This window comes from Dreissena polymorpha, chromosome 2 (genome assembly GCF_020536995.1).
Source record: "Dreissena polymorpha isolate Duluth1 chromosome 2, UMN_Dpol_1.0, whole genome shotgun sequence".
NCBI lineage: Eukaryota > Metazoa > Mollusca > Bivalvia > Myida > Dreissenidae > Dreissena > Dreissena polymorpha.
In genome coordinates, this window is record NC_068356.1 from 117,519,924 (window position 1) to 117,545,943 (window position 26,020).

Genomic DNA, 26,020 nt, shown 5'->3' on the forward strand with positions numbered 1-26,020 from the left:
ACGACTGTTGTATGCTACAAGTTAAGTGCCTGTGAACAAACACCATCAAACTCACTTTAATAAGATTTTCGGTCAACACTATTATATATGAACCAGAAAATAGTTCTCATAAAAGGGGATGCTGGCGATCAAACGTTTACCAGCCAGTTTATGATACGCGGAATATGGATGTCATTTAAACGACGTTTATAACACATTTTAGGTTAATGAAATTCCAATTTACTTATCATAATGAGTCATCATTACTCAAAGTAAGGTCTGACTTTTTACCTGAATATCATTGTACCACATCGTGAATATATAACGGCATAGTAGCTGCATTAACTCTACATAATTGCATGTGTAATCGAGATGATCGTGTGAAACATCGGCTAGTGAGAGATTAATGTCTAAATGTTCTCATCTTTAAGATAATGGTTTACTTTGACCGTACCTTTCAGATCCATAACATGTTGCATTTCAATTTAACGACGGAATATCGTGCGTTGAACAAAAGTCATTTGTTAAATCGATGGCTAAGAAGAAAAACAGTATATATATCTATATTTATTTGTTTATATTTAAAGTAGTCCCGGCCCGTATTCACTAACCCATGCTAAGACTTAACAAAAATAATACAGATAGAACCAAGACAAATACAACAAGCGTTTGAATATACATGTATACAGGCTACCACTGATAATTATGTCATTTAGAAAATGCTCAACATGACGAATTATATAGATAGATAAGGTTAATGCCAAGCTTGACTCAAAATTATATCAAGTCTTGAAAAATACAATTTAACGAATATTCTATATTCTAAACATAAGTCTCAGAATGATTAGGGTCTTATGTCATAAGCTCAGGCCACGTAAGTATTTACATCGAATAAAACACATTCCTGCTTTTAAAACGTATATTGTTAACCTTGGTTACTAATATGTAATCATATATGTCCGTTTATCATATACCTCATCGTTATATAATGCTTGTCATGAATTTTTAACATTGCGTATACTTCGTACGGCGTAAAAAATATGCGCAACAAAACAGTAAAAAGTGTCATAGCATAAAGTATATTAATATATTTTAAAATACAATTAAAGCACAATATACTCCCCCGCAGCACAATCTTATTGCTCAGCAACATTGGTTTGATACTCGTGAGAGATACACTTACTCTGGAATGGACTAGACTTTGGAAAAGAAGTCGCTCATATGTGGGTACAAACAAAGCGGACATAATTAAAAAAAAATCAAAATCACACACCGCATCGTCCGTTATTAATTGAACGCAACTTTGATTGGTTGATTATGTTGGACAGCGTTGTTTGTACCTCCATATTTGTTTTTTTCTTGTGGGAATCCGGATAACGTCCATTATAATCAATACAAACTCGAATTGTATTGAATATTCTTACTCCGTAGTGTTCGTAAATTAGCTTCCTGAATTTAATGACTCGGTAACCGTATGAAGACAGAGGTTTTTTGTAATCTGTTTTACCCGAGTTCAATATGGAAACTTATAAATTCATCGTTACGATATTTGAAACAATACTAACGCATAATGGTTAATGCTGGTGAGTCATGATTTCAACATAAAATCGCCAACCTAACATTGTCATACACGCTCACTGGAAAACTTGAATTATTAATACGCGTTTGGGTGACTATTCCAATGGAATACATGCAAAACTATGTTGGATGCATAAAGCCTTTCATCGCAAACTCGCGTTCATGTTTAAATAAAAACCACGCCTGACAAGAATGGAAAATATACAAAATAATCACGTTACCATAACATATTTACCACGCTCTGTTTAAACTATAGCTGTTTGCAATTCTGTACCTAATACAAAGGGTATAAACGTCCTAACGTGATGTAGAACGTGAGAAAAATAAAGAATTTATTTATGTATATACTTAGTTGTATTTTTAAACTTAAAATTAGTTATCAAAACAATCTAGTGAATTATAAATTGTTAACACTATCCACCAAGCAAATGGTCTGAATTTTGATTAAATGTCATTCAAAATAATTTATATTTTATAACATCTTTTAACAAATCATACAAAAATTAACCTTCAATACAACTAAAAACATTAGCGCATAGTAAAATGTGACATATTACAATAAAGGTGATACTAAATTAATGCAATTACCGTATTTCGCAACAAAATGATTAACAATTATTTATAATACTCAGCACCTACATGTTATGGTTTAAGACAGGTGATATAAAGTCTAAAAAGTATATTTAGCTAAACTTATTTAATATACATGAAAAATATTAAAATATTGCTATATCAATCACAAACAATGACGAATTTCTGTTTAAATCAACTAACAGAGCTAACTCATAATAGGAATAGATATTGGTTCAGCCTTTGTCCAACTAACTTATCACTGACTACAGTTTTGTTAATAACACAAACATAAACTAGAGTGACTAAATTAAGTTAGGCAAGCACATGGTTATCAAATGACCCAATTATTTAGTATTTGTTTATCATTATGGTTGTAACTTCCTCGCTCATTTGAGACTGCAAAGCGTATTCCATATCTCAGTTAACTTCGAAGGCGTTACGTGATGTATTGTTAAGACGTCGTCCTTTTTGTAATCACATACATTCAGTCTGCGTCCTGCGTAGAAACCTACAGTTTTTTTTACCGATAACCCGAGTCGCCGCGCGCACAAAGCAACATAGATGTCTTCTAGATGGAAGAAAGGCACGTTCGGAGAAACATGGTAAATTTCGGATGCAACCTTAATGCTGGTCAAGTATCCAGTCCCTGAACAAAAAGGTGGATAAGACACGTCAGGATACGAAAGTAAAGACGCGTACCATTTGAAATTTTTATTCCTGATGGGTGATTCTTTTGCTCTACAATTGCCGGTCAGACCAGTTTGTAAATAGTTTTCGAGGTCGGTTCCCGACAACAACTTCACTAACGCAGGTACATTTACCCACATGTCATCGTCTGTTTTCATAACAAAATGTGCGTTAGAACATTTGGTAGAGGCCCACTTAAAACCCATTATTGTTTTGTAGGTAAGATTTTGGTAAGTGTCGATAAACATCTCCTGAACGATATCGTGATGTATATCATTTTCTCTCATTACAGATTCCTGTAACCTATTGTCAAATGTTTTTCCTAGAAGGAAAACGTGCCTCACATTTGCAGTATTGTTTTTCGTGCATGACAACCACGTGGTCCGTAATGCCTCCCGAACGAAGCCATTCTTGTGCACAGTAGTAACAAGTATCAGAAGGTCAATGTTTTCGTGCATTGACGATGTGTCGCAGATGTGGTCGTTCTGAATATAATATTCAAAATCATGTTTAAAACAATTATCGCACTCTCTCTGGCGCTCATTTTTATTATGCGGCATCTCGTTTCTTCCACGGTGTACATTTTTCATTCTAGATTCTATTGTTATAATCTCCTTTGTGCTTGTTTCTGTTCGTGTTAAATTCAGATCAGCAAAGGTATCTTTTCTGTAAGCGGTAACACTCAGAGGTAGGTGTTGTAGATTGCTGGAGGCCATACTTGTTTCCGGGTTTGAACGAGTTATTTGCTTCTCGTCGAAACTAGACTTACTGTAGGCGACATCTGATGATCCAAAAAGAATGTTTGTTTTAAATATCGTTGAGTTTGTTAAGTACAAATCTAGCATATGGCTGAAGCCTGACTTCATTTTTAATGAAACGGCTTTAGAAGTAGTAATACGAATGGATGATTCTAACAAGTTAACCAAAACTATGACAACCAGCGTCATAAAACTGAACAACATCAATCGGACTGTCAATCGACCTTTAAAAGTCATGGAAGCTCTTGGTTTTCCGTCCATATTGGCATGTGGATGACAGATGTTTACTAGTGTAAATTTAAATAATTACTGACACTAAAAGTTTGGCTTTTGATGATGTATTTTGTCCTTTCCATTCATTTCACAAGAAAATTTAAACTGCCGTGTAAAATCACATCTTTGTTTTGAATCGGACACAGTGACCAATCATTTGATCTGAAACAAAAGAAAATAATCTTAGTATACTATAACGTTACATCAAATTTTCAGACTTTATTACTATTTGAAAAAGATACCAAACGGATCATTTTATCTAATGCTTATTGTCGATTTGTAACTACCAAAATTGTTTATATCTTACTGCAATTGAATGTCTTACAATGCAGAAGACGAGCCTATTGGTGATCACTTTTTTGTAACAAAGTTTTATTAAAAACTGTAAGTATACATCAATATGGCGAATAATAAATAATCCATATCAACGAGCACATTACATTTAGGATGATAGAGAACATTTAACCTGCAAGAATTTGAAAGCAATGTGTGTAAAACATCATACATCAGGAAGTTACCATTGCGCAAATCAGGCTTTACATTCGGCCATTTATAAATAACTGGTAGATTCAATATTTTATATCGGTCGAATAATTTAATTTCGATGCTACAAGTGAATTCGTCTTAAAATGTACATGAAATATGAATAATCAAGATAAGGCCGCCCCTGAATCGGTTTAAACTCTTAATGCAATATACAGTAAATTTTGCGATTTCTTAAACTGTTTACTAATGTGTTGTCTATGATTAAAACTCGTATGATGCTAATTTGCGTTCTTATTCGCTAATGAAGATGGGGTTTCAATTTGTTTCTACATATTTCAATGATAAATTACAAATAGAATTATTCTAACATTAAGAATACCCAGTTTCAAAAAAAGTGAACACAGATTATTACTGTGTTTATTACCACGTGCCAGTATTAAACTGGGTAAACACTTATGTATATGTCATTTGTTGTGTGTACGACGTTCTTTGTTAAATGTTCATGGCCGAATATGATGGTAGAATATTAACAAGAATTTTGTTGGCAAAGAGGCCAAAGCACAAAGCGCATATACAACAATCGAAAATTTAATTACTAGTATCAACAAACCATTCAATAATGACCTATTCTATCGTATGATATACTTTTCTTCTGTCAACCTTTTCACATATTTTTAAGGACTTATTATTATGCGGTACTTCCGAAAATAGTTTATCAAAACATCTTTACGGCTGTATGGGTAACTTAAGAACAGTTACGTCCTCGAATAACGTTTACTTTATACGTTTTGTCTACAATATGTCGATTTGCTTATATTTTTTTTATTTCACGAAAACAGTATTGGAAGTAATAATAGCAACCGAGGAGTGTACTTCTCACATTTTTCTCATGTACTTCAAGCAATTAGAGTAACTGAAATTGACGTACCGTCATACATTGCTTTAATAAATTGCATAAATTGTCGACTTTCTGTTAACACTGAGATTTGCTCTTTCCACTTGCATGCATGTATGCACCTTATCACGGTTAAATATATTTATATTATTATTTTTTAAATGACAATTTCGTCGACATGTAAATTCGTGCATTTCTGATTTGGAATTTTTTTTTTGCGTCTGTCATGTAACGATGTGTTGTAATATTCGTCCGAAATAAATCGCGCTGAGGGAGAGTCACAGGAGGAGGGCCATGCTAATGCTAATCGGCTAGTCTATTGTTATGATATAATAGTAATTGACCCTGTTTATTATGTCCCAATTAAATTGCCCTTGGTTATGGAGTTATAGTAAAAGAATAAGCGCTTCTGAATGACAAGACGATGCAGATATTTTTGTTTAAAATTATTCTCAGAATAGTGTTTAATTTATTTTTCAATAAACCGTTCAGTCTTTTGCGTCGTTAATATCTAATCATTTTTCAGTACAATAAAGTATCGGAAATGTCACGTGTAGAGCGCATGAAAAGGATTTTATACAACATGTTAAATAGTATTGGCCGAGTTCCATTATTGCAAGATATTTTTAAATAGTATGAGGTTTTACCTCCATATGCACTTCTCAGTGCTTGCATAAATAAACTTATTGAAATTTTTGATTACATGGAAGTACAGTAACCCCATGGCCAAGGGTACAGTTGACTGCTTTACACACCAACCCTTCCCCTTTGACATCCATCTCTCGTTCATCCTCATGAACCACGTATTACTGGGGTGTACAATACAAGGCCAAATACATTACGAATTCACTTGCGCTTATATATATATCCAGACTGATACCATAATATGGTATACTCATTCTTATAATGTTTCGTGTGATAGGATGGATGCTAGTCACTGCAAAATTTAAAGACCCTCATTATACTTAATATTTAATTTGGTGCTGAAATGGTGCAAATAATTTACATAAAAAGAACCTACCCCCTGACACATTCTTAACATACTACCATGGACAAAAATATTAAATTGGGCAATCCTAGTCCAAATTAAATATATTTTTTAACCAATATAATATTAAAATTACTTAATGATTAATTGTTACATATTGGCACTCCTACACCTTCTGCAGGTGCCAGAATCCTTGCATTGTCTTAATAATTGGATAATATGTATAATTTCCATTATTTACTGGCTGAAAACGTCAATTTTACACTATTGTAGACTACCGTTCACCTCTCGAAACCAGATACAAATACATTCTCTAATTACATCCGCCATCACCTAAGTAATTTCTTCCCTCCCCGACTGGCTCTAAAATACTCCAATCTACACTTCCAACAATTATTTCTTCTCCTTCTAAGTTTGACCCTATGTTTTTTATTCATATATGAACATACAACATTAAGAGATAAAATAATAAACCTAATTTATAAAATCTTTGATTTATTTTTTAATGTTAATATCCTATGAAATTAACTTGTTCTCTTAAAACAAATAAGTAATCTGACACAAATTAAAGTTGAATAATATCATTTCTCAAATGAATGTATGGTCTTTTTTATATGTACATATTTTTTTAAATATATAAATTCTTAATTGTGTCATTTTATTTTGAAATATAATCATTTTAATCCATTGTTTTAATATGGTCCTACTAGATGATAGTATGGAAGTCTGAGATTTTATAAGGTTATACTTTTACTTTTTCAATCTCGCATTTTATGAACAATACATAAAACCAAGTTCATGCACACATAACGTTTTTTATGTCATTGTGGTTTATTGCAAAACGGCTTGTTGTACAAAAATCAAATTGCAATTAGACACTGCAACTCGTTTTGCAATAAATTTATTGCAAAACAAGTTTATTGTACAACGGGTTGTGACAAAGCTAAATGTCAATGTTAACAAAAAACAACGTATTTTAAAGAACACAATCGCTTCCGTACACCTCACTATTGCCTTATTAGTGATCAATAATTATGCAACCATTTAATCAACACTCACCATGGTATCGATCAATAGTTACATTGAAAGATTAACAAATGACACGCGGCTATTTAGCTGCTTTTTAATTTATTCGTTTCTTTTTCGGCGTAAGCTGTATTAAGCCAGCTTTTCACCCCGACTTGACCTTTGTAAGTGTCCAATAATACTCAAATAAAATTTCCCGCGGCTAGGTACGAATGAATACACTTCATTTATTCCATTGGCTGATTTGAGTATAACACCAGAACATTGGAAACATATCCGCGTCTTTGTAACACTGTTTTACTGCATGAAACAATTTTATCTCTAATGAAAAGGCTCAATAGATAGAACAGTTTTACAATCAATTTTCGACATAAATACAGTTTGTGCGTTCACCTTTTATTTTCAGAGAATTACCAGCGCAAAAGCGTTTATACCAAAGGCTATGTTGTCATATTTAGTTCTTACTTGAATTGCATTTCAACCCGCGAGGTTTCGGGTCAATTCGCGGCCATTTGTGAAAGTCAGAGTTCTATACAGTTCATCACCGGAGTTCGCAGAAGGGGTTGCGATCATTGTGTTACACCGGTCTCTCTGACAATAACGTAGTGACTGTAATGCATTGCATTCCAATCCGCAAGGTATCAAGTTCAGTTTGCGGTCAGTTGCAGAAATCTTTATATAAACGCCGTCTCGTAAACTTTGTGCACTTGAAGTCTGTTTTGATCAGAAAGATACTAAATAAATATATTCGGCGATATTATTGTGGTATGTCAATCATCGATTTTTAATATGGTTTCAACATTTGCATGATAAGGACCAATTTTGATAAAATTAATTAGAAATATTTATCCATTTAGACCAGTTTATTAAGCATGAGCACAATAATTCACTATACTATAATTATGCAATTAAATAAGATTCGAGTATTGCCGGCTGACCTATATGCACTCGTTTATTTTCATGTTTCTTGTGTTTTTCTATTCTGTAAATATAGATATCTGAGTAATAATATCACATAAAGCAAAATAAGCCACGAAATCTGGCGCAACACCCCGTAATTGATTTGCTTATATTGTAGCTAAGAACTGCGCAGAAAAAAGGCATCCGCTACTTTTTATCTCATAGAGATAACTTTTGATCGTTCATAAACATCGACCACAATCAACGCCGTATATCTTTTTTAAAGATATTTCTTGTTATACATTCCTCGATATTATGTATGGTATTGTAGGTCTTTTTCAGTCTAAATAAGTACATGTATAGACTTCGCGGCAAAGTTGCGTATTTCTAAAACTTCCGAGGTCTTTTTAAAGTATAATTCGATGCGAACATTCACGAAAGGAACATACATATTAAATTGTATTAATTTAATAGATTAATTATTTTGAAATAAATTGATAAACACCAAAATATACAACCACGGAAGAGCACACATGTTACATAAAGCAAATGTCTTATACAAAAGGCATAAATACGCATAATTACTTGAGCAATACAATGTGAACATAAAATAAGGGTGTTCATTACCGCACACGCTTCCGGATGATAGTATAGTTATAAGAGAGTGCGATCAACGTTCAATATAATACATTTTGCTTAATTAAACCATACATACAGATGGTCAAAATCCCAAGTGGACACAGCAGGCATACAATGTTAACAAAGTTAATAGTTTATGATTATACAAATTATGATTATACAAAGTATATTGTAGTTATACGTGTCATTGCATCTAAACAAACATGTATATAACATAATGGAATTGTATAGTGATATCTAGCGATAGTATATATGTTATTAAAGATGTCTAATTCCGTCCGTCAAACTGTAATGAAGATAATTAAACTTAATTACAGCAATGTATCAAGTACATAGAATTTAAAATATATAAGGTCTTCATGTGCAAATTGTAAGAACAATAATACTTTGTATTAACCCTAGTAAAAATCAAAATCTAGAAAACGTATTTATTTAGTAAGTTATAAGACGTTTCAATCTTAATGTACAGCTTATGGATTGATCACTGCGTGCCTTCAATTTTTCAAAATTCTAACTTAAAATGTTCCTGCTTTTAAATGAATTTTCAAGAGTTCGAGTTTAACTACTAGACCAACTCATATCGCTATGTTTTGATAATTGATATAATTTTTACAACTTCAAACACAAAATGCAAACATTCATCAGGAACACTGCTTCAGATATACATTACACATGTTTCCAATATTGCACGTTAAACTTACAATTGTTTTTTCTCAATTAATTCGGTTGTCAATCAGAATCTTATAAAAAGATGAATGGTTCTTCGACATTTTTCTTTATGCCGAATAACTGGATATCTCGATGTACATTATTGCAATGTAATTTCCAGATGAACCAGAAGCAATATAAAGTTACAAATTCTTAATCTTACGTCAATACTTCAAACATGTACTAGACATCTTACATTTTAACATAAACATATTTATAATGTCGAACCTTAAGTGTATGCAATTGCTTCAAAATAGATGCTGTCTTTACTTAATAGCAACCGATTTCTGCTCTAAAATACACAGTCCTTATCTAAATAATGAAATGCGATTTAAACGTGACTCACCGAAAACCATTCCAATGTTCGAGATGCACTTTGAACAATAACAAACAATTATATGCTCAACTCAAAGGTGCGTTTCGCATCAGGAAAATAATACAAATAATCAGTTCAGAAAATCCTCAGTTCAGAAAACATGAATTTCCTATGAGCGCTCCATAACACTGCTCGACAAGCAATACAGCCGAAAGCAGATTACAGAGCAATACAACGTATGGATGTCTGTGTAATTAAATTTGCGTCAGACGATACAGGCTGTATCAACGCACATATCACGTAATCTGTCTTCACAAATATTGAAAACAGCGTCGTCAGGCTCTATCTCTCATCACTCTAGAGGCTACATTTGAATCCTATCTGGATAAAATCTTAGTACGAATGAAAATATTTCGGCCGTGTTTGAATCTGGATAACATCCGCCGAAAAAATAAGTCGCCAGTTAAATCTTATAAAAAATATTGGTAACTCTCTAGATGCCTATTATATGTCTCAAGTTTGGTGAAACTTGCTGAGAATGTTTATCTTGACATTGTCTTGTATGAGTTTAAATATGTCTCTGTTGCGTTCAGTCTTCCAAACCCTTGTTACAACCCCCGAAAACACATTTATGACTCAATCTTGATGAAACAAAATTTTTAATATGTTTCTGGACAATTTCTAGGCGGAATTCGAATCCATGCCGTTTACGACCTAACGGTAAGTCACCAGGTTAAATATTAGATAATAATATTGCAAATCGAGGGTTCATACTTATGACTCGCCTTATGAAACTTGGTCACACTGTTTATATTGACAATATCGAGGCCAAGTTTAAATCTGGTTCACATGCGTCAAGAGCAAGGTCACCAGGTCTTTTTCTAAATTCTTACCATTGTATAGGCAACATTTATGACACACGCTTCGTGTAACTTAGTCAGAACATTTATCTGGATATTAAAGATTGAATCTGGTTTATGTGCTTGAATAATCAAGGTTACCTGGTCAATGAAATGCAAACAACTTGTTACCACTCTGGAGACAACATATATGACTCAGTCTTGCTAAAACTTGGTAAATGTTGACAAAATGAAGACCATGTTTAAATATGGGTCAGATAGGTTCAAATCTATGTCACAAGGTCATTTCTTGATCAATTCGAGCCCTTGAACTAAGGTGATCGCTTATGGGCCATTACGGGCTTCTTGTTTAATTATGTATTTGTTTTCGTTTTATTGTTCAGATGCCTCTGTAATTAAATTAAATAGAATTCGGTCGACTCGTTTTGCAAAGTAGATCTCCCCAGTGGCGGAATTTCTTTGTTTGAGACACTTAGGTGTATTTCCATTCTGCAATATGATTAGCTGTTCAGTCATTTTTCCTTATGGCATTTAAAAAAGGGAAAAATGATTACCTGGATGGAATAATTTTCAAACAAGCAAATTCGTTGGATTGATATACTCCGCCAATACGCTTCTGGACACAAACGTTTTCTGGACGGATGGACAACGCCCGTTGACCTCAATGTGTAACCTTGACCTAAGCCCCTAGGATTATGGGTGTTGAATGTGAAGCATCCCTAGATGATTGAGAACAACTATGGCAAGTTTCATGGCTCTGACTCATGTGTTAATTGAGATAAAGCTCTAAGCTTATATTAAAAAGCATTTTTTTCATGATACAAAGGGCCATTACTCTGTTATTAACAGATAGTGTACAATGCCATTTGGCGTTCATTATCCTCTTATCCATATATATATACTTATACCAAGTTTCAATGTAATCCGCCAAAGCACTTCCAAGATATGACTCCGGACGGACGGATGGAAAGACGGATGGACGGACGGACAACGCCAAAACAATATCCCTCCGCTTAGGCATGGAATAATTAGTGATGTATAAGAAAGTATATTTGGTCTGCTAGCACACGAATATGTCTTGTGCTTCATGTTTTCAAAGCACCGTTAAAATGCTCTTTAATAAAACTTACGATGCATTTATCACATAACACTTTAAACGTTATTGTCTACAAATAAAACATAGCGAGGATGAAGAATTTCCCGCTTCCGCCAAATGCAATTGATTAAGAGTAAAACGTGGCGGAAACACTCTTGAAAGGCAGAAACAAGTTATAACAATTATATTTAGACTCTTAAGGGACACGTTCACCTTTAAAATATGCTAACAAAGTTAATGTATCTGTTGAAACAATACTGTTGTTTTTATTCATTTTATAAAGAAAACGTGTATTTCAAATATTTGCAGTCACCGGAATCAGAACCTCTTTCCTAAGCTATCAAAGATCAAATCTAAAATCTTATCATTTAGAGTTTATACCTTAGTAGCTGACTGTTCATGCTATTTTTAGTGATCTGCGTATTGAAAAGCACCAATCGAAATTGCGGCACACGCTTTTTAAGGGGTGTTGCGGCAATTTATTTAACCGAGAATATATTTATAGCAACACCGATCATGCTATTATCACAACTCAATTACATTTTGGTGTTAAAAATAGTAAAAAATTGATGTTTTTTGGGGTGACATAAAAATAAAAATAAATATATATTTTTTTAAATTTAACTTGTGTTCTCCATTTTTTTGGCATTGTGTTGTTTAATTAAATGGTATTTTATGGATCTCAGCTTATATAATATCTATATGTTGTCTATTTCATAGGCTATTCATTGGTTTGAGGCAATTTGAGATTTTCCAGTTTAAATGAAAAAGTACATGTTATAAAATGGTGAATAAAATCAAAACAAGGCCGGTGATCCTAATTTTTATTTCATTTTTCATAAAGTATTTGTATATAGTACTTGAATATACATTTTGGAACAAAATCTATTTGGTGGAAAAAAATCAGCAAAACTGCAGAAACACCCCTTAATGTTATCCACTTCGGTTGACAAAGTGTAATTTTAACTGTTTTGTGAACCTTTTGTTTTTGGAATATAAGGCAATCATTTGTAATTTTGCAAATCTATTAATAGAGTATAAAATGCAGACGAATTTAATTCTGACCATGACTTCGATCATTAAGATAAAGCATCAAGGATCCTTGATATCAGAACAAACTATAATATTAAGTAAATAAATATAACGCCCTTTTAAAGCAATGTAGATTGCATGGCGTAGATTAACTGATAAACTAGTAGTGTATTGAAGCGTGCGCTATTTAAGCTGGTTTTAGTATAACGCTTTAATCATAATTGTATATACAGGCCAAGGGAGGGTTAAACAAGGGTGATAATTCTGATACTAGTTATTATAGAGGCATAGCATATTTAGTCCCTTAGCAAAAGTGTTCACATGTTTTCTAAACCAGCAAATAACGAATATCAGCAGGGTGCGAATACAACGATATTATCTCCGACGCGCAGTTAAGGTTTAGAAAAGACAGGTCAACTACAAATGCAGTTTTCGTTCTTCATTCAATTATTTAAAATATGGGAATATGAAAGGGTTTTGTATTATTTCTTTGTAGATATTAAACGTTGCATTGATTCTGCATATATAAATGAATTATCATTTAAGTAATACAAGTCCAATTTGGAACGCAAATGTAATGTTTACAGGGGTGTCAATTGGCCAAAATCTAAAATCCTGAAAATAGGCCTATCGTTTTGGGGCCAGAGCAAAAAAGGGTTAATAATTCATGTACCTTTGTTTACTATTGTATATAACTTTGTAAACAATATGTCAAAGTAAAGTAATTTGTGTTTAAGATGACATTTTGTGACAATAATCTTAAAATTCCAGAAAAAAATCATCTGATTTATATCAAAATCAAAATTGGTCTTTAAGGGCCAAAATCCTGATTTCAGGAATAATCCTGAAATTTGACGCCTCTGTGTTTTATACGCAGTATGTACCAATAAGTCAAATATTGTTGTTTTACATTGCAACATATACTCTGAAATTTTTATATAGCAGCCGGGCTGAGACGGTGGGAGGTTACATCGCCAAAACTGTTTCACTTTTCGTAGTCTTGAAATGTTTGATTACCTAGACATAATGTGGGAATCAATATACAAGACATGTGTTTGATTCTTCTTCTGTGTGCTGACGATATGGTTGTAAAAGGTAAAACGCCGGAAGACCTTCAATTTATATTGATCTTATTGATGATTATTGTTACATCTGAGCTTAGAAAGTAAACATACCGAAAATCAATATGTTTTTATTCCGTAATTAAGGAGCTACCAAACGTAAAGGAATGTGGGTATATTTATACAAAACCAGGGAGATTATGAACGACTTTATATATCTGATTGTAGCACTTACTAATAAAAGAAATTTCAATCTTAAATAAAAAACACACTTTTCGTGGGAAAGGACTTACATCACCTAACATACTGTACTGGCTTACAACCCTGGCTCTATGTATCGGGGCGTTGTCGTCCTGGAATATGTACCTTCCATCCGGGAAATGGAGAGCTACAACGGGCAAGAGATTATCTTCTAGGATGGAAATATACTTTTCAGCATTAATGTTACCGTTTAGAACAGTTACAGTACCGACATCTTCTAGGATGGAAATATACTTTTCAGCATTAATGTTACCGTTTAGAACAGTTACAGTACCGACACCTTCGTATGTAATGCAACCCCATATCATCACACTGAACTAAGGGGTTGGGGGAGTTCCGAGGCAACACAGTAGCCAATCTTCGTCTACCTTTCTCCAAATGAAAACCTTATTGTCGGTCCTGATATCAACTATGCACTCGTCAATAAAGATCACCCTTTTCCAGTAATGGCCTACAGTTCTCCTTCTGTTTGTTCTGCACCAGTTGACGCGATTCTTCCGGTTGATTTCTCGAATACGAATCCGTTTTTCAACAACACGCCAGTGTCCAGTTATGTCCGATAAAGTTCTTTTCCTATTTTGCTTAACGATCCGTAATAATGCCCGACTTTCACGTTCATTTATTTTTGCCGGGGCTCCTTTTCTCGGTAAGTTTTCAACACTTTTCCGTGCGCGAAATCTATTAATAATCCAAGCTATTGTAGTCCGTGGTATGCCTAATCTTCGGGAATTTTCTGTTTGTCGAAGGCCTGATTGAAACTATCAAACAACAGCCGTTTTCGTGACAGGGTTTAGTTCTTTCCTTTTACCCACCATGACTGTTTATAACACGATTTCGGAGGCAGATTACGTCATTTTCTAGATATAAATACGTCATGATGAGGTAACAGAGCAAAGAAAAATAATTGATTATAGGAAGGGATATAACCCTTACATTTTTATTTAATTTGAACGTTGTTTATTTACTGCTCTAACCACTGCAGCCATTATTAAAACGTTATGACTTTCACTTATTAATGCTTGGCTTTTTGACCTGTTTGATATGTTAAAGTTACACCTATAAAGTTATAGGAAGACTAATGTTTGCACACGCTATAGTCTGCAAAATTCCACAAAAACGTCGACTTCTAATACTTAAGAAGATAAAAGGTTTAATCCGTTAGATCAAGAACTTAAAATAGCAAGGGCAAACAGAAGAGGATTTGGATTTGTTCAATCAGAAGAGGAGTTTGATTTTTTCTAATAGGAGAGGGATATATTGTTACAACCGACTATCTGCGCCCCCCCCCCCCCCCCGCAAAAAAATGCTGATACAGAAAATACCCGATAGGAAAACGAGACAGGTAATACGTGTGAAATTTAAGTTGAAACCAGCAAGGTATTAGACAAAACTGATTCACCGGCAAGAAAAGCAAGATGCGTTACAACATTCTATTATGGCTACCAAAAACAATGCTAGCGATTAGAATGATTATGCTTACACCCTTTTCAAAAACGGTACCTGTTCCTTTGAGCAAAGCTTCATTCGAAGAACCACATGTGTTTTTTGAATATGTAACACCGATATATTCGGAACACACAATGGAACAATTATTTCATTTCGTTATGAAACAAGTGAAGAAGAACAGGGAATCGCAAAGAAAATAGTATAATTGTTTTTTCGATTTAATTATATGTTTCTCCTGCTAGAAGCGGAGAATAGCAAACAGAATCATAAATTATGTAGAGCACTCAAAAGTGACAAGATAAGGATTCTAACTCGTGTATACTTTGATAGCGGCATGACAAAAAAACAACATCGTAATACAATCAAAGATGATAAGTATGAAATGAAGTTAGAAAGAGAACTAACTTCCGACGGGAACAGAACAGTCATATTGAATCAGATATCAGCTGATACATACGAGTCAATTGCAATGATGAATGTGATGTAACGACTTGAGAACCAAGAATGAATACTTGAAGAATAGAATAATATTCACTCACAGAATGATGCTTTTTTCCCGAAGAAAAAAATAGTATGCGACAGAGATAAAAAAAACGACTGAGAGGCTTTTCCCAAAGTACCAGCAGAGAAAACCACTCGATAGAGAATACACATGATGATATGATCACATTCCGGGACTTTCGACCCGAAACCTTCAAACTCGTAAGTTTCAACATTGTGATCAAATGTGTGACACCAGAAGAACATATCCAAAGCGAATGACGTCTTTATTTGATAGATTACGTAAATACGCGTATGAGTATTAAATTATAGTTTTATTCGATGCAAACTATGGCTCAAATTAAATATGGAGTTATGGTCACAACAGTCAGTCAGGCGTTCAATGAAAGATTGGATCCAAAACCATACAAGATAACACAAAACATTATTTCTTCTCAACTTATGGGGAATTGCTCGAGCTTTAAATTCGTCCCTATATAGCCGAATTTTGGAGAGCCAAACCCCTAACCCCAATGTATCTGATTCACTAGTGAGATTGTTATTCTAAATAATTTTAATAGTTCATAAGTGTTGTACATTTTGAAAATTCATGTTTATTTACGCAACTTTGATTTCGAGTTTACTAACGATTATTTGAACATAGTTATCTCCGTTCGTTTGTCTCGTTGAATAATAAAAGCAAACCATACCCACCCCCTGTACGTCGATAATCCAAACTGAGTAGGATAATTCAAACTGAAGAAAAAAAATTGCGACAGAAATAAAGACTTCAGTCATTTATTTGTAAGAACACGTTTATTTAAGGAATTCTGTGACATAATAAACGTTTCTCTTTGATAAAATGTTAAGTGCCGGATACAATGCGCTAAAAAACCCATAACAAATAAAAACAATTACGTCAAAATAAAATAAATATGTTTGAAAATCTGGAAAAAGTAAATGAAATTGTTGAAAGTTTTAGCCCAAAAACAATTATAATCGAATGTTTTAAATGTTTTAATGCTTGAACTTATGTATTAACCTTTCATATATGTATGTCAAAAATTTGATTGGCGTAAATACCCGAAAACGCAATATATTCGTATTTGTTTGAGACAAGAACATACAAATTGGATAATGACCTAACTAGTGTATGGATAATTCCAAACTAACATTAGGAAGTCGATGAATAATGACCAAACTGCAAGATGTCTTTATGTAAAGATCTATGTAAAATGAACACTCTTGTAAAATAATTCGAAATTTATTTAATTGCTGACAACAAAAGCATTTTAGCACATTGTTAAACAATCTTCATAAAAAATGATTTTGTTTTCTTTTCAGCCGTCGATATGCCCCTTAAATATTTGTGTACCATTCGATGCAATCTTTCTGATATAATGTATAATGAATCAGGTCAGTTATGCCTCAAATAATATTCGAAACCTCTTATGTGGTGACAAATACATGAATCAGCGGGGAAAGTGCCACTTTAACCTGCAGCTTCGACTCGAATCCCTTTAAATCAAGTGATTAAATAATGAGTAGGGACATTTTTAAATTTCTATGCTTTTCATGCTATCCAAAATGAAATGGAACACGTGTTATGCCATCTCTGTGAACGGGAAATGCAAATTTCGCATGCTTATTTTGCATCGAATCTCAATTGTATATATATATGCAAGTTCCTACGAAATTGATTTCACTAATAACAAATAAATGAATGTTGATGTTCGTTGAAAGTATTTTTTATATTCCATTATACACATCGTGTGAGTTTTTGGTGATAAATAGTTGTTTTCAAAGAATAATATCCAAGTTGTCTTTGGAAAACATGTTCAATACATCGCAGTTTGTTCATTATCCATTTTGAGTTTGGTTATTATCCACAGAAATTTTCATATCAGTTTGGATTTATCCATAGACTTTTATACCCGTCCTGCAAACACATGATTTTAACACAGAAACACTAAGCGTTAAAAGTACAATTTTAAAGGACATTCGTGATATAATTTGGCATATCTCTGTTACAGTTTCGTTCGCTCTTTTGTCAATTAACGTGTAAATACAAATGTAATTCAACACATAGGTCGCATTTCATGAAAATTAGCATTTTCCGAAGACAAATTTATTGTTTTTTACTAGAAAACTATTCAATCATTGCAAAACTCAAAACGCATGTGTGTGTCAGACATTCATTGTCACATGTGTAGAACAATTACGTCCTTATAGTTACTAAATTAGCAGAAATGATAAAATATTCACCTACCTTTCAGTTTCAGTTTCGGCCGACATTTTTTTTCTTCAGTTTGAATTATCCAACTCCGTTTGGATTATCGACGTACAGGGGGTGATACCAGTTGACAGTCAGTAACAACCAAGTATACTGGTATGCAAGGTTTGACTTGAATGACGTTTTTATTCGTAAAGTTATCAGCATTAGAATATAGGCGATATCGCGATTTCTTCTCTCTGAATGCATGAATACCGATTGTTAGTGTGTACATACAATTAAAATATTCATTGAAAAGTATGATTATGTCAAACGTAAAGAAATTTAGAGGATAGTGTTTGCCTTTTTCAAAAATATTTAACATGTGGCTAAGCACATTTGATATGAAAAATGCTTAAATCACATAATGTACGAAGAAAACGTCTGCCATATAAACCCGAACTGGCTTTCAGTGTTCTTCTATTTGTTTTATAACAAGTGTTATAAATTTAAACAGGAAACGAAACCGGTTTACAACACAATATGCAACATCGCGCGACCATGTTATCGATTGGTAAATTTGAGCTGGGCCAATCGATATTCAGTTCGTTTCAATCAGAGATAACGTTGTTGAATAAAACATAAGAATGGTGAATTTATCATCTAATAAGACCATTTGCAAGAATATTTAACATGTGATACATCTGAATTGCGAAATGCTTAAATCTCGTAATGTTTGAAGAAAACGTCCGCCATTTAAACCCGAACTGGTTTTCAATGTATTTCAATTTGTTTTATAACAAGCGTAACAAATTTAAACAGGAAACGAAACCGGTTTGCAACGCAATTTGCAACCTCGTGTGACCTTGATATCTTAGTACATATTCTAGCTGGGCCAATCGATATTGAAGTTCGCTTAAATCACAGAAAACGTTTTTGAATAAAACATAAGAATAGTGAAGGTATCAGATAATAAAACAGGCTGGACAAAGCATTTCAAGACTCACTGAAACTTATATCAATTGACTTTGCTTTGAAAATAACGCAACATGAATATTCTCAGACATATGCGTTAAGATGCAGAATTCAAAACAATCCATGTAGGTTGCAATATATTCTTTAAAAGACTCGGTTACAAAACGTGCAAAGTCTAAAGTAAAGGTTTTTTTTCTTCAGTTTGAATTATCCAACTCAGTTTGGATTATCGACGTACAGGGGGTGATACCAGTTGACAGTCAGTAACAACCAAGTATACTGGTATGCAAGGTTTGACTTGAATGACGTTTTTATTCGTAAAGTTATCAGCATTAGAATATAGGCGATATCGCGATTTCTTCTCTCTGAATGCATGAATACCGATTGTTAGTGTGTACATACAATTAAAATATTCATTGAAAAGTATGATTATGTCAAACGTAAAGAAATTTAGAGGATAGTGTTTGCCTTTTTCAAAAATATTTAACATGTGGCTAAGCACATTTGATATGAAAAATGCTTAAATCAAATAATGTACGAAGAAAACGTCTGCCATATAAACCCGAACTGGCTTTCAGTGTTCTTCTATTTGTTTTATAACAAGTGTTATAAATTTAAACAGGAAACGAAACCGGTTTACAACACAATATGCAACATCGCGCGACCATGTTATCGATTGGTAAATTTGAGCTGGGCCAATCGATATTCAGTTCGTTTCAATCAGAGATAACGTTGTTGAATAAAACATAATAATGGTGAATTTATCATCTAATAAGACAGGATGAACAAAGCATTTCAAGACTAATGGACACTTAATATCAAGTGACTTAGCTTTGAAAATGATGCAACATGAATATACTCTGGCATATGCGTTAATGTGAAGCATTACAAAAAATCATTGTAGGTTGCGATATATTTTGTAAATGACTCGCTGACAAAACATGCAAAGGTAAAACCTTAATTTTACACTTAATGAAGCAAGTTTTATGATGTTGCTTTAAGTAGACAGCAGACTTTGTTTACGTATATTGTTTTACGTATATTGTGAAAAATGTGCTCCATGTTATATTTACAACTGTATTTTCTAAAATATGTACTTAATTAATGATATAATTAAACGAAATAAAATATGCACATTTTTATTCGATTTCCAGTTTTCTCAAACCTACAAGCATAAACTTAAAGGCAACCGATACAAATACAGAAGTGATTGAATATGCATGTAGCAATCACTGAAACTCCAGTTTGAGTTCTTAAACATTATCAGATCTACTAATATGAAAGGTTTGCTTTATTTGTTATTGTTCATAGCAATACTACTCAGATTATAGATTAAAGTGTATACGCCTTCCAGTAAACACGAAATGCTACAGAAGTATTCACACAATTTAACACATTGTTTCATAGGATTATGATTTAAAAAATGATACATACATGCGAATCATCGATTCCTTTACGAATACACGACGGCATTAACCCTGCCTTCTCCCACTTTTGCATTCAATGAGCGCTTTCGAATGTCGAGGTATCTTGAAGCCATGTAATAGAAGAGAGCATATCACTTGGTCTGTAAGCCGAAATATGCATTAAAACAAAGGAGTGGGTCTATGCAAACTCAATATTGTTCCCTCTTGCACGTTCTGATTGTTGATTAGCTGATTCGCTAATTTACTGATTTAATCACGTGGAAGGAAATGCTCTAAGTACGTTCTCTCGTTTGATTATTCACTTTATATAATTATGTCCTTATGATAAAAGATCTATATTAACGATTTTCTAAAATTGTTTTATTTAAACAATGGTGTCTGTTATGATTAAAATTATATTTACAATTTTCTAAATTCGATTATTTTCTTCATATAATTATTGCCGTTATTATAAAAGATTTATAAATAATTTTCTTAAATTTGATTCATCTATTTATAGTTATGGCCGTTATGATAAAAGATTTATAAATAATTTTCTAAATTTTGATATCTCTATTTATATAATCGTGGCCGTTATAAAAATGTATTGATAATTTTCAAACATTTAATTATTATACCAATACAGTTATTACTGTTATGATATAAATTGTATTACTAATTTCTAAAATTCGATTATTCTCTGTTTATGATTATGGCCGCGCGATAATAGATCTGTTAATAATTTTATGAAAGTTAATTATTATATTCATTACGTTACAGATTGAAGTAACATCATCCAGATTAGGTTGTCAATAAATGATAGTGTTAACTATATTTATTTAAACCATGATTTGAAGTCACAGCATCCTTGTTATCTAGTCATTAAATCGAATTGCTCGAGCTTAAATTCGCCCTTCAGAAAGCCTTATTTTGCGGACCCAAACCCTTAACCCCAATGTATCTGATTCACAAGTGTGGGTGGTATTCTACAGCGTTTAAGGGTCCGTACGTGAGGGGCATTTTGCCAAATCATGTTTATTTACGCCACTTAGATTTTTGATGTATACACGAATATTTGAACATAGTAATCTCCGTTCGTTTGTCTCGTTGCATAATAAAAGCAAACTATACAAGTTGACAGTCAGTTACAACCAACTATACTGGTACGCAAGGTTTGACTTGAACGACATTTGTATTTGTAATGTATTTAAAATAAGAATATAGGCGTTATGGTGAATTCTTCTCTCAAAATACATGAATATCGATTGTACGTGTGTACATACAATTGAAATATTCATAAAACAGTCAGATTATGCTAAACGTAAAGAACTTTAAGGGATACATAGATATTGTTTACCATTTGCAAGAATATTTAACATGTGATACATCTGAATTGCGAAATGCTTAAATCTCGTAATGTTTGAAGAAAACGTCCGCCATTTAAACCCGAACTGGTTTTCAATGTATTTCAATTTGTTTTATAACAAGCGTAACAAATTTAAACAGGAAACGAAACCGGTTTGCAACGCAATTTGCAACCTCGTGTGACCTTGATATCTTAGTACATATTCTAGCTGGGCCAATCGATATTGAAGTTCGCTTAAATCACAGAAAACGTTTTTGAATAAAACATAAGAATAGTGAAGGTATCAGATAATAAAACAGGCTGGACAAAGCATTTCAAGACTCACTGAAACTTATATCAATTGACTTTGCTTTGAAAATAACGCAACATGAATATTCTCAGACATATGCGTTAAGATGCAGAATTCAAAACAATCCATGTAGGTTGCAATATATTCTTTCAAAGACTCGGTTACAAAACGTGCAAAGTCTAAAGTAAAGGGTTTTAAACGAAGAGAAGCACGACTTATGATGTTGCTCTTATCAGACAGTAGAATTTGTCTGTTACGTATATTGTGAAAAATCTGCTCCATGTTATAAGCAAGTGTTGATGTGGATTATTGCTTTGAAAATTGTGCATCCATGTATTAAATACATTATATGTTCATGCACATTGGCATGAATGATTATATTGACAACTGTATTTTACATTATAATATGTGCTGAGATATAATTGAATGAAATAAAAATGCATTTTGTTTTCGATTACCAGTTTTCTCAAACCGACAACCATAAACTATTCTTTATCATTGTGAGCCTTCCATTCTGGTCACCGATTAAAATTGAAGTAGTAATTGAATATACATGTAGCAAACACTGGAACTCCAGTTTCAGTTGTTAACTTAAATTTTACATTCCAATATGAACTAATATTAAATTTTTGCTTTATTTTTGACGATGCTGTAACAGCATCGTCTAAGGTATCATAACCATCAAAAAATTCTTCACATTGGCGACCTATGTAAAAGACCGAGCCAGTCCGATTGAGATAACTCGATTTTTCTAATCGAAATACCTCGACCTCGTTGATTTTCATTGATAACATTCTCCTAGCAGAGTTGTCGTTCGTGTTTCAACATTCAACAATGGCCGCCCCCATGAGAGTCTCGAGTCAAAACTTTCTTACTGCATAAATTGGCTTGTTTCGCTATTTAGAAGCTGTCATTTATGATATATGAATTTTTATTCACTAAATCGTCGCTAATGACAACAATGGATGGAATTCGAAGGATATATTCGATGTGAATGGATCACTTTATACAACAATGGCTTCGCCCATGAGAGACTTGATAACACTGGGCGACACGAATTACCCAAATCTACCCAAATCTTCCCAAATCTACCCATTATTAGGAAATTACACATTGTCTCGAGTACAAATGAAGCTTAAAACAAAACAATTGTGCGCCACTGAGAAACCGTTAATATTTTTGTTTCATTGTGAACTACAATTAATACTCTACTTAAACCCACACATACAATCTACATGTATGTAGGCACCATCCCAGTAATACTCCTGTTTTAACATTACCGTTAAACACAGACGACTTTGATATTTATTAAAAACACATGTTTGTGTACCTTTCGAGGTAGAATAGGACGTTTTGCTCTCTCCTAATGTGTTATTAATGTATTGTCAACTAATGCAAGCTGTTTAAACAGATATATTTTGCATTATAGGTGCGGTTGAATTGCGTTTACAAATGACCTTCTAATAATCAAAGTTTGGATTTTGTTTACGTTTAATTTTAAAGCCAAGTACTATTTTCTCCTTGAGTATAATGTTTCCCTTGTATGCGCCAGCTCATTTCTGATAATGTGAACAAAGGCTAGAAGTACGTTTCTAAATTAAAAGGCATGTCATTAATAATACGCCAGCGAGTTTTTGTCCATTTATAAAATGTGATTGAATTACAATTCTACAGTTTAACGACTACGGGAGTAACCTGTATCTGAATAGGTTCTGTTTACCTGTTCCGAAGCATGTAAGATTTGGACACTTGCCAATAAGGAGCAGCTTACTGCCAAACATGAAAGTTAATTCGCAAGCATTGTATGGCTATGCATTGTGAATTGCATTTAACGTTTTAACTCTAAAACATATATCTTATATCGATTAAGCGTGGTAAACAGAAAAACTTCGCCGTGTTTAGCGCTACGATTTAAAACTTTATACTTTTTACTCGATGAGATAGTTAAGAAGTACACATCCTTGATCCAAGTACATTATTTAATTTAATTTAACGCCCGCAAACACATAAACAGTGTGAAAACATCGCCAAAATATTGCATTGTAATGCAACGGCTAATAATTCAAAGTACATGTTTGGAAAGCATAAACATCGCTTCGTATAATATAATTAAAGGTCTGTATGTAGTTTTAATTTTATTTGTTAATCACGAACATTAATAATTATATCACTAGAAGAAAATAAAACCTGGTTCCTCAAAACATTTCCAAAATACGTTTCAAGTAGGGGCAACACTATAAGCCAGATTAACCCATTTATGCATAGTGGACTCTCTCATCCTTCTAAATTGGATTAATTTATTTCCAAAATTAGGGATGTCGATTATATTTATTTCTATATTTATAATATTTCTTACAAAAATTCCTTTAAGCAAACAGCGCAGACCCTAATGAGACGCCACATCATGCGGCGTCTCATCTGGGTCTACGCTCTTTGCCAAGGTCTTTGTTTTAGGCGCTAGGCATAAATGGATTAAGGAGAGCGAGCAGCCTAATACATCTGAATACATATGTTGTATTTACCGCACAAATATTTCATCATATTTCAACGGCACATTGTTCTTCCAGTTTTATTTGCAAATCGTAAGTACGTCAAAGGATGCAACAAGTCCGCCTTAATTTACAATAAAAACACAACATTATGTTCAGCAATTGGTCAATTTTTAAGTATGGCACAAACACATATCATATTAGACATATAAACATGATTGCAATCGCATATGGTTTAGTCTATATGCATCCACAGTCAAAATCCGTATTTAAATACAGCTATTATATCCCTAAATTGTTAAAAGAAAAAAACAATATATCTATATCGTGTCATATGATTTGTAGAAAGCTGAGAGATCCGGGAAAGGCCGCACGTTAGGATGAGGATTCGTAATGGGTGTTTATCGAAAGGTAAAATCTAATTTATTATTCAATGGCATGTAAACAAAGTTTCGGTTTTCGAGACATGTTTTGTGTTTGTGCACGTACCGTAATGCTTGATTTACAGGCCTTTACAAGGTATGGATAGTAAACAGAGCACACATGCAGAGGCGTGCAATACCGGCAATTCGTAGCAGGTAAACTGTTTACGAGGACGTTACCAAATTTCATCAATACACCCCATACAATTTGTATGGCAGTTAATTAATTCTGAATTAAATCCAGCATACAAAACCCTGGATCTTTTTTTTTATATTTACGTTTCGTTATGGCGCGAAACTGTTGAATGTAGAGCTTTAATTAACAGCGCAAAATAATAAATATATATGCTATTTGAAAATGACTTTTTGTTTGTGCAAATATCGGAACGCTGAGCACGCAAGGAGTGTCCATGCAAGCTATTCAATAGAAAAAAATGTTTGTTTGTTTTTTTGCCAGAAAACAAAGCCTCGTTAGAAAAAACAATAACCTTGATTGATATTTTAAAGAAGGTTTTAGAAAACTTAAACAATCGGACGGTGTATATAAATAAAATATTTTAAACAATAATGAACATTGTTATAATTATAAACTTAACATTTTAAGAGAAAATGATTGCACCCACATGTAATATTTCCTTTTGAATGTATGTGAAAAGTTAATACATATTTTTTTCAAATAAGTATTATTTAAAAAAATATGGATACATACCTGCGCACCATAAAATCCTTTACGAATACATGACGATAGATATCATGCATTCTACCACTATTGAATTCACTGATTGAGTGCAACGGTCGAGTCATATTGAAGTCATGTGA

At 33.1% G+C, this 26,020-nt stretch overlaps 1 protein-coding gene across 2 annotated transcripts; it reads right to left on the reverse strand.

Moving 5' to 3' along the window:
• On the reverse strand, nucleotides 1-26,020 carry LOC127868673 (beta-1,3-galactosyltransferase 1-like). 2 transcript variants are annotated; one of them, XM_052410614.1, is made up of 3 exons: nucleotides 25,911-26,020; nucleotides 20,664-20,758; nucleotides 1-4,010 (listed from the first exon to the last, which is right to left on the reverse strand). In XM_052410614.1, the coding sequence occupies exon 3, from the start codon at nucleotides 3,834-3,836 to the stop codon at nucleotides 2,517-2,519; it is 1,320 nt and encodes a 439-aa protein (XP_052266574.1). In that variant the 5' UTR covers nucleotides 3,837-4,010; nucleotides 20,664-20,758; nucleotides 25,911-26,020; the 3' UTR covers nucleotides 1-2,516. The 2 variants fall into 2 exon arrangements, with proteins under 2 accessions (XP_052266574.1, XP_052266575.1); XM_052410615.1 differs by lacking the exons at nucleotides 20,664-20,758; nucleotides 25,911-26,020 and adding an exon at nucleotides 14,149-14,969.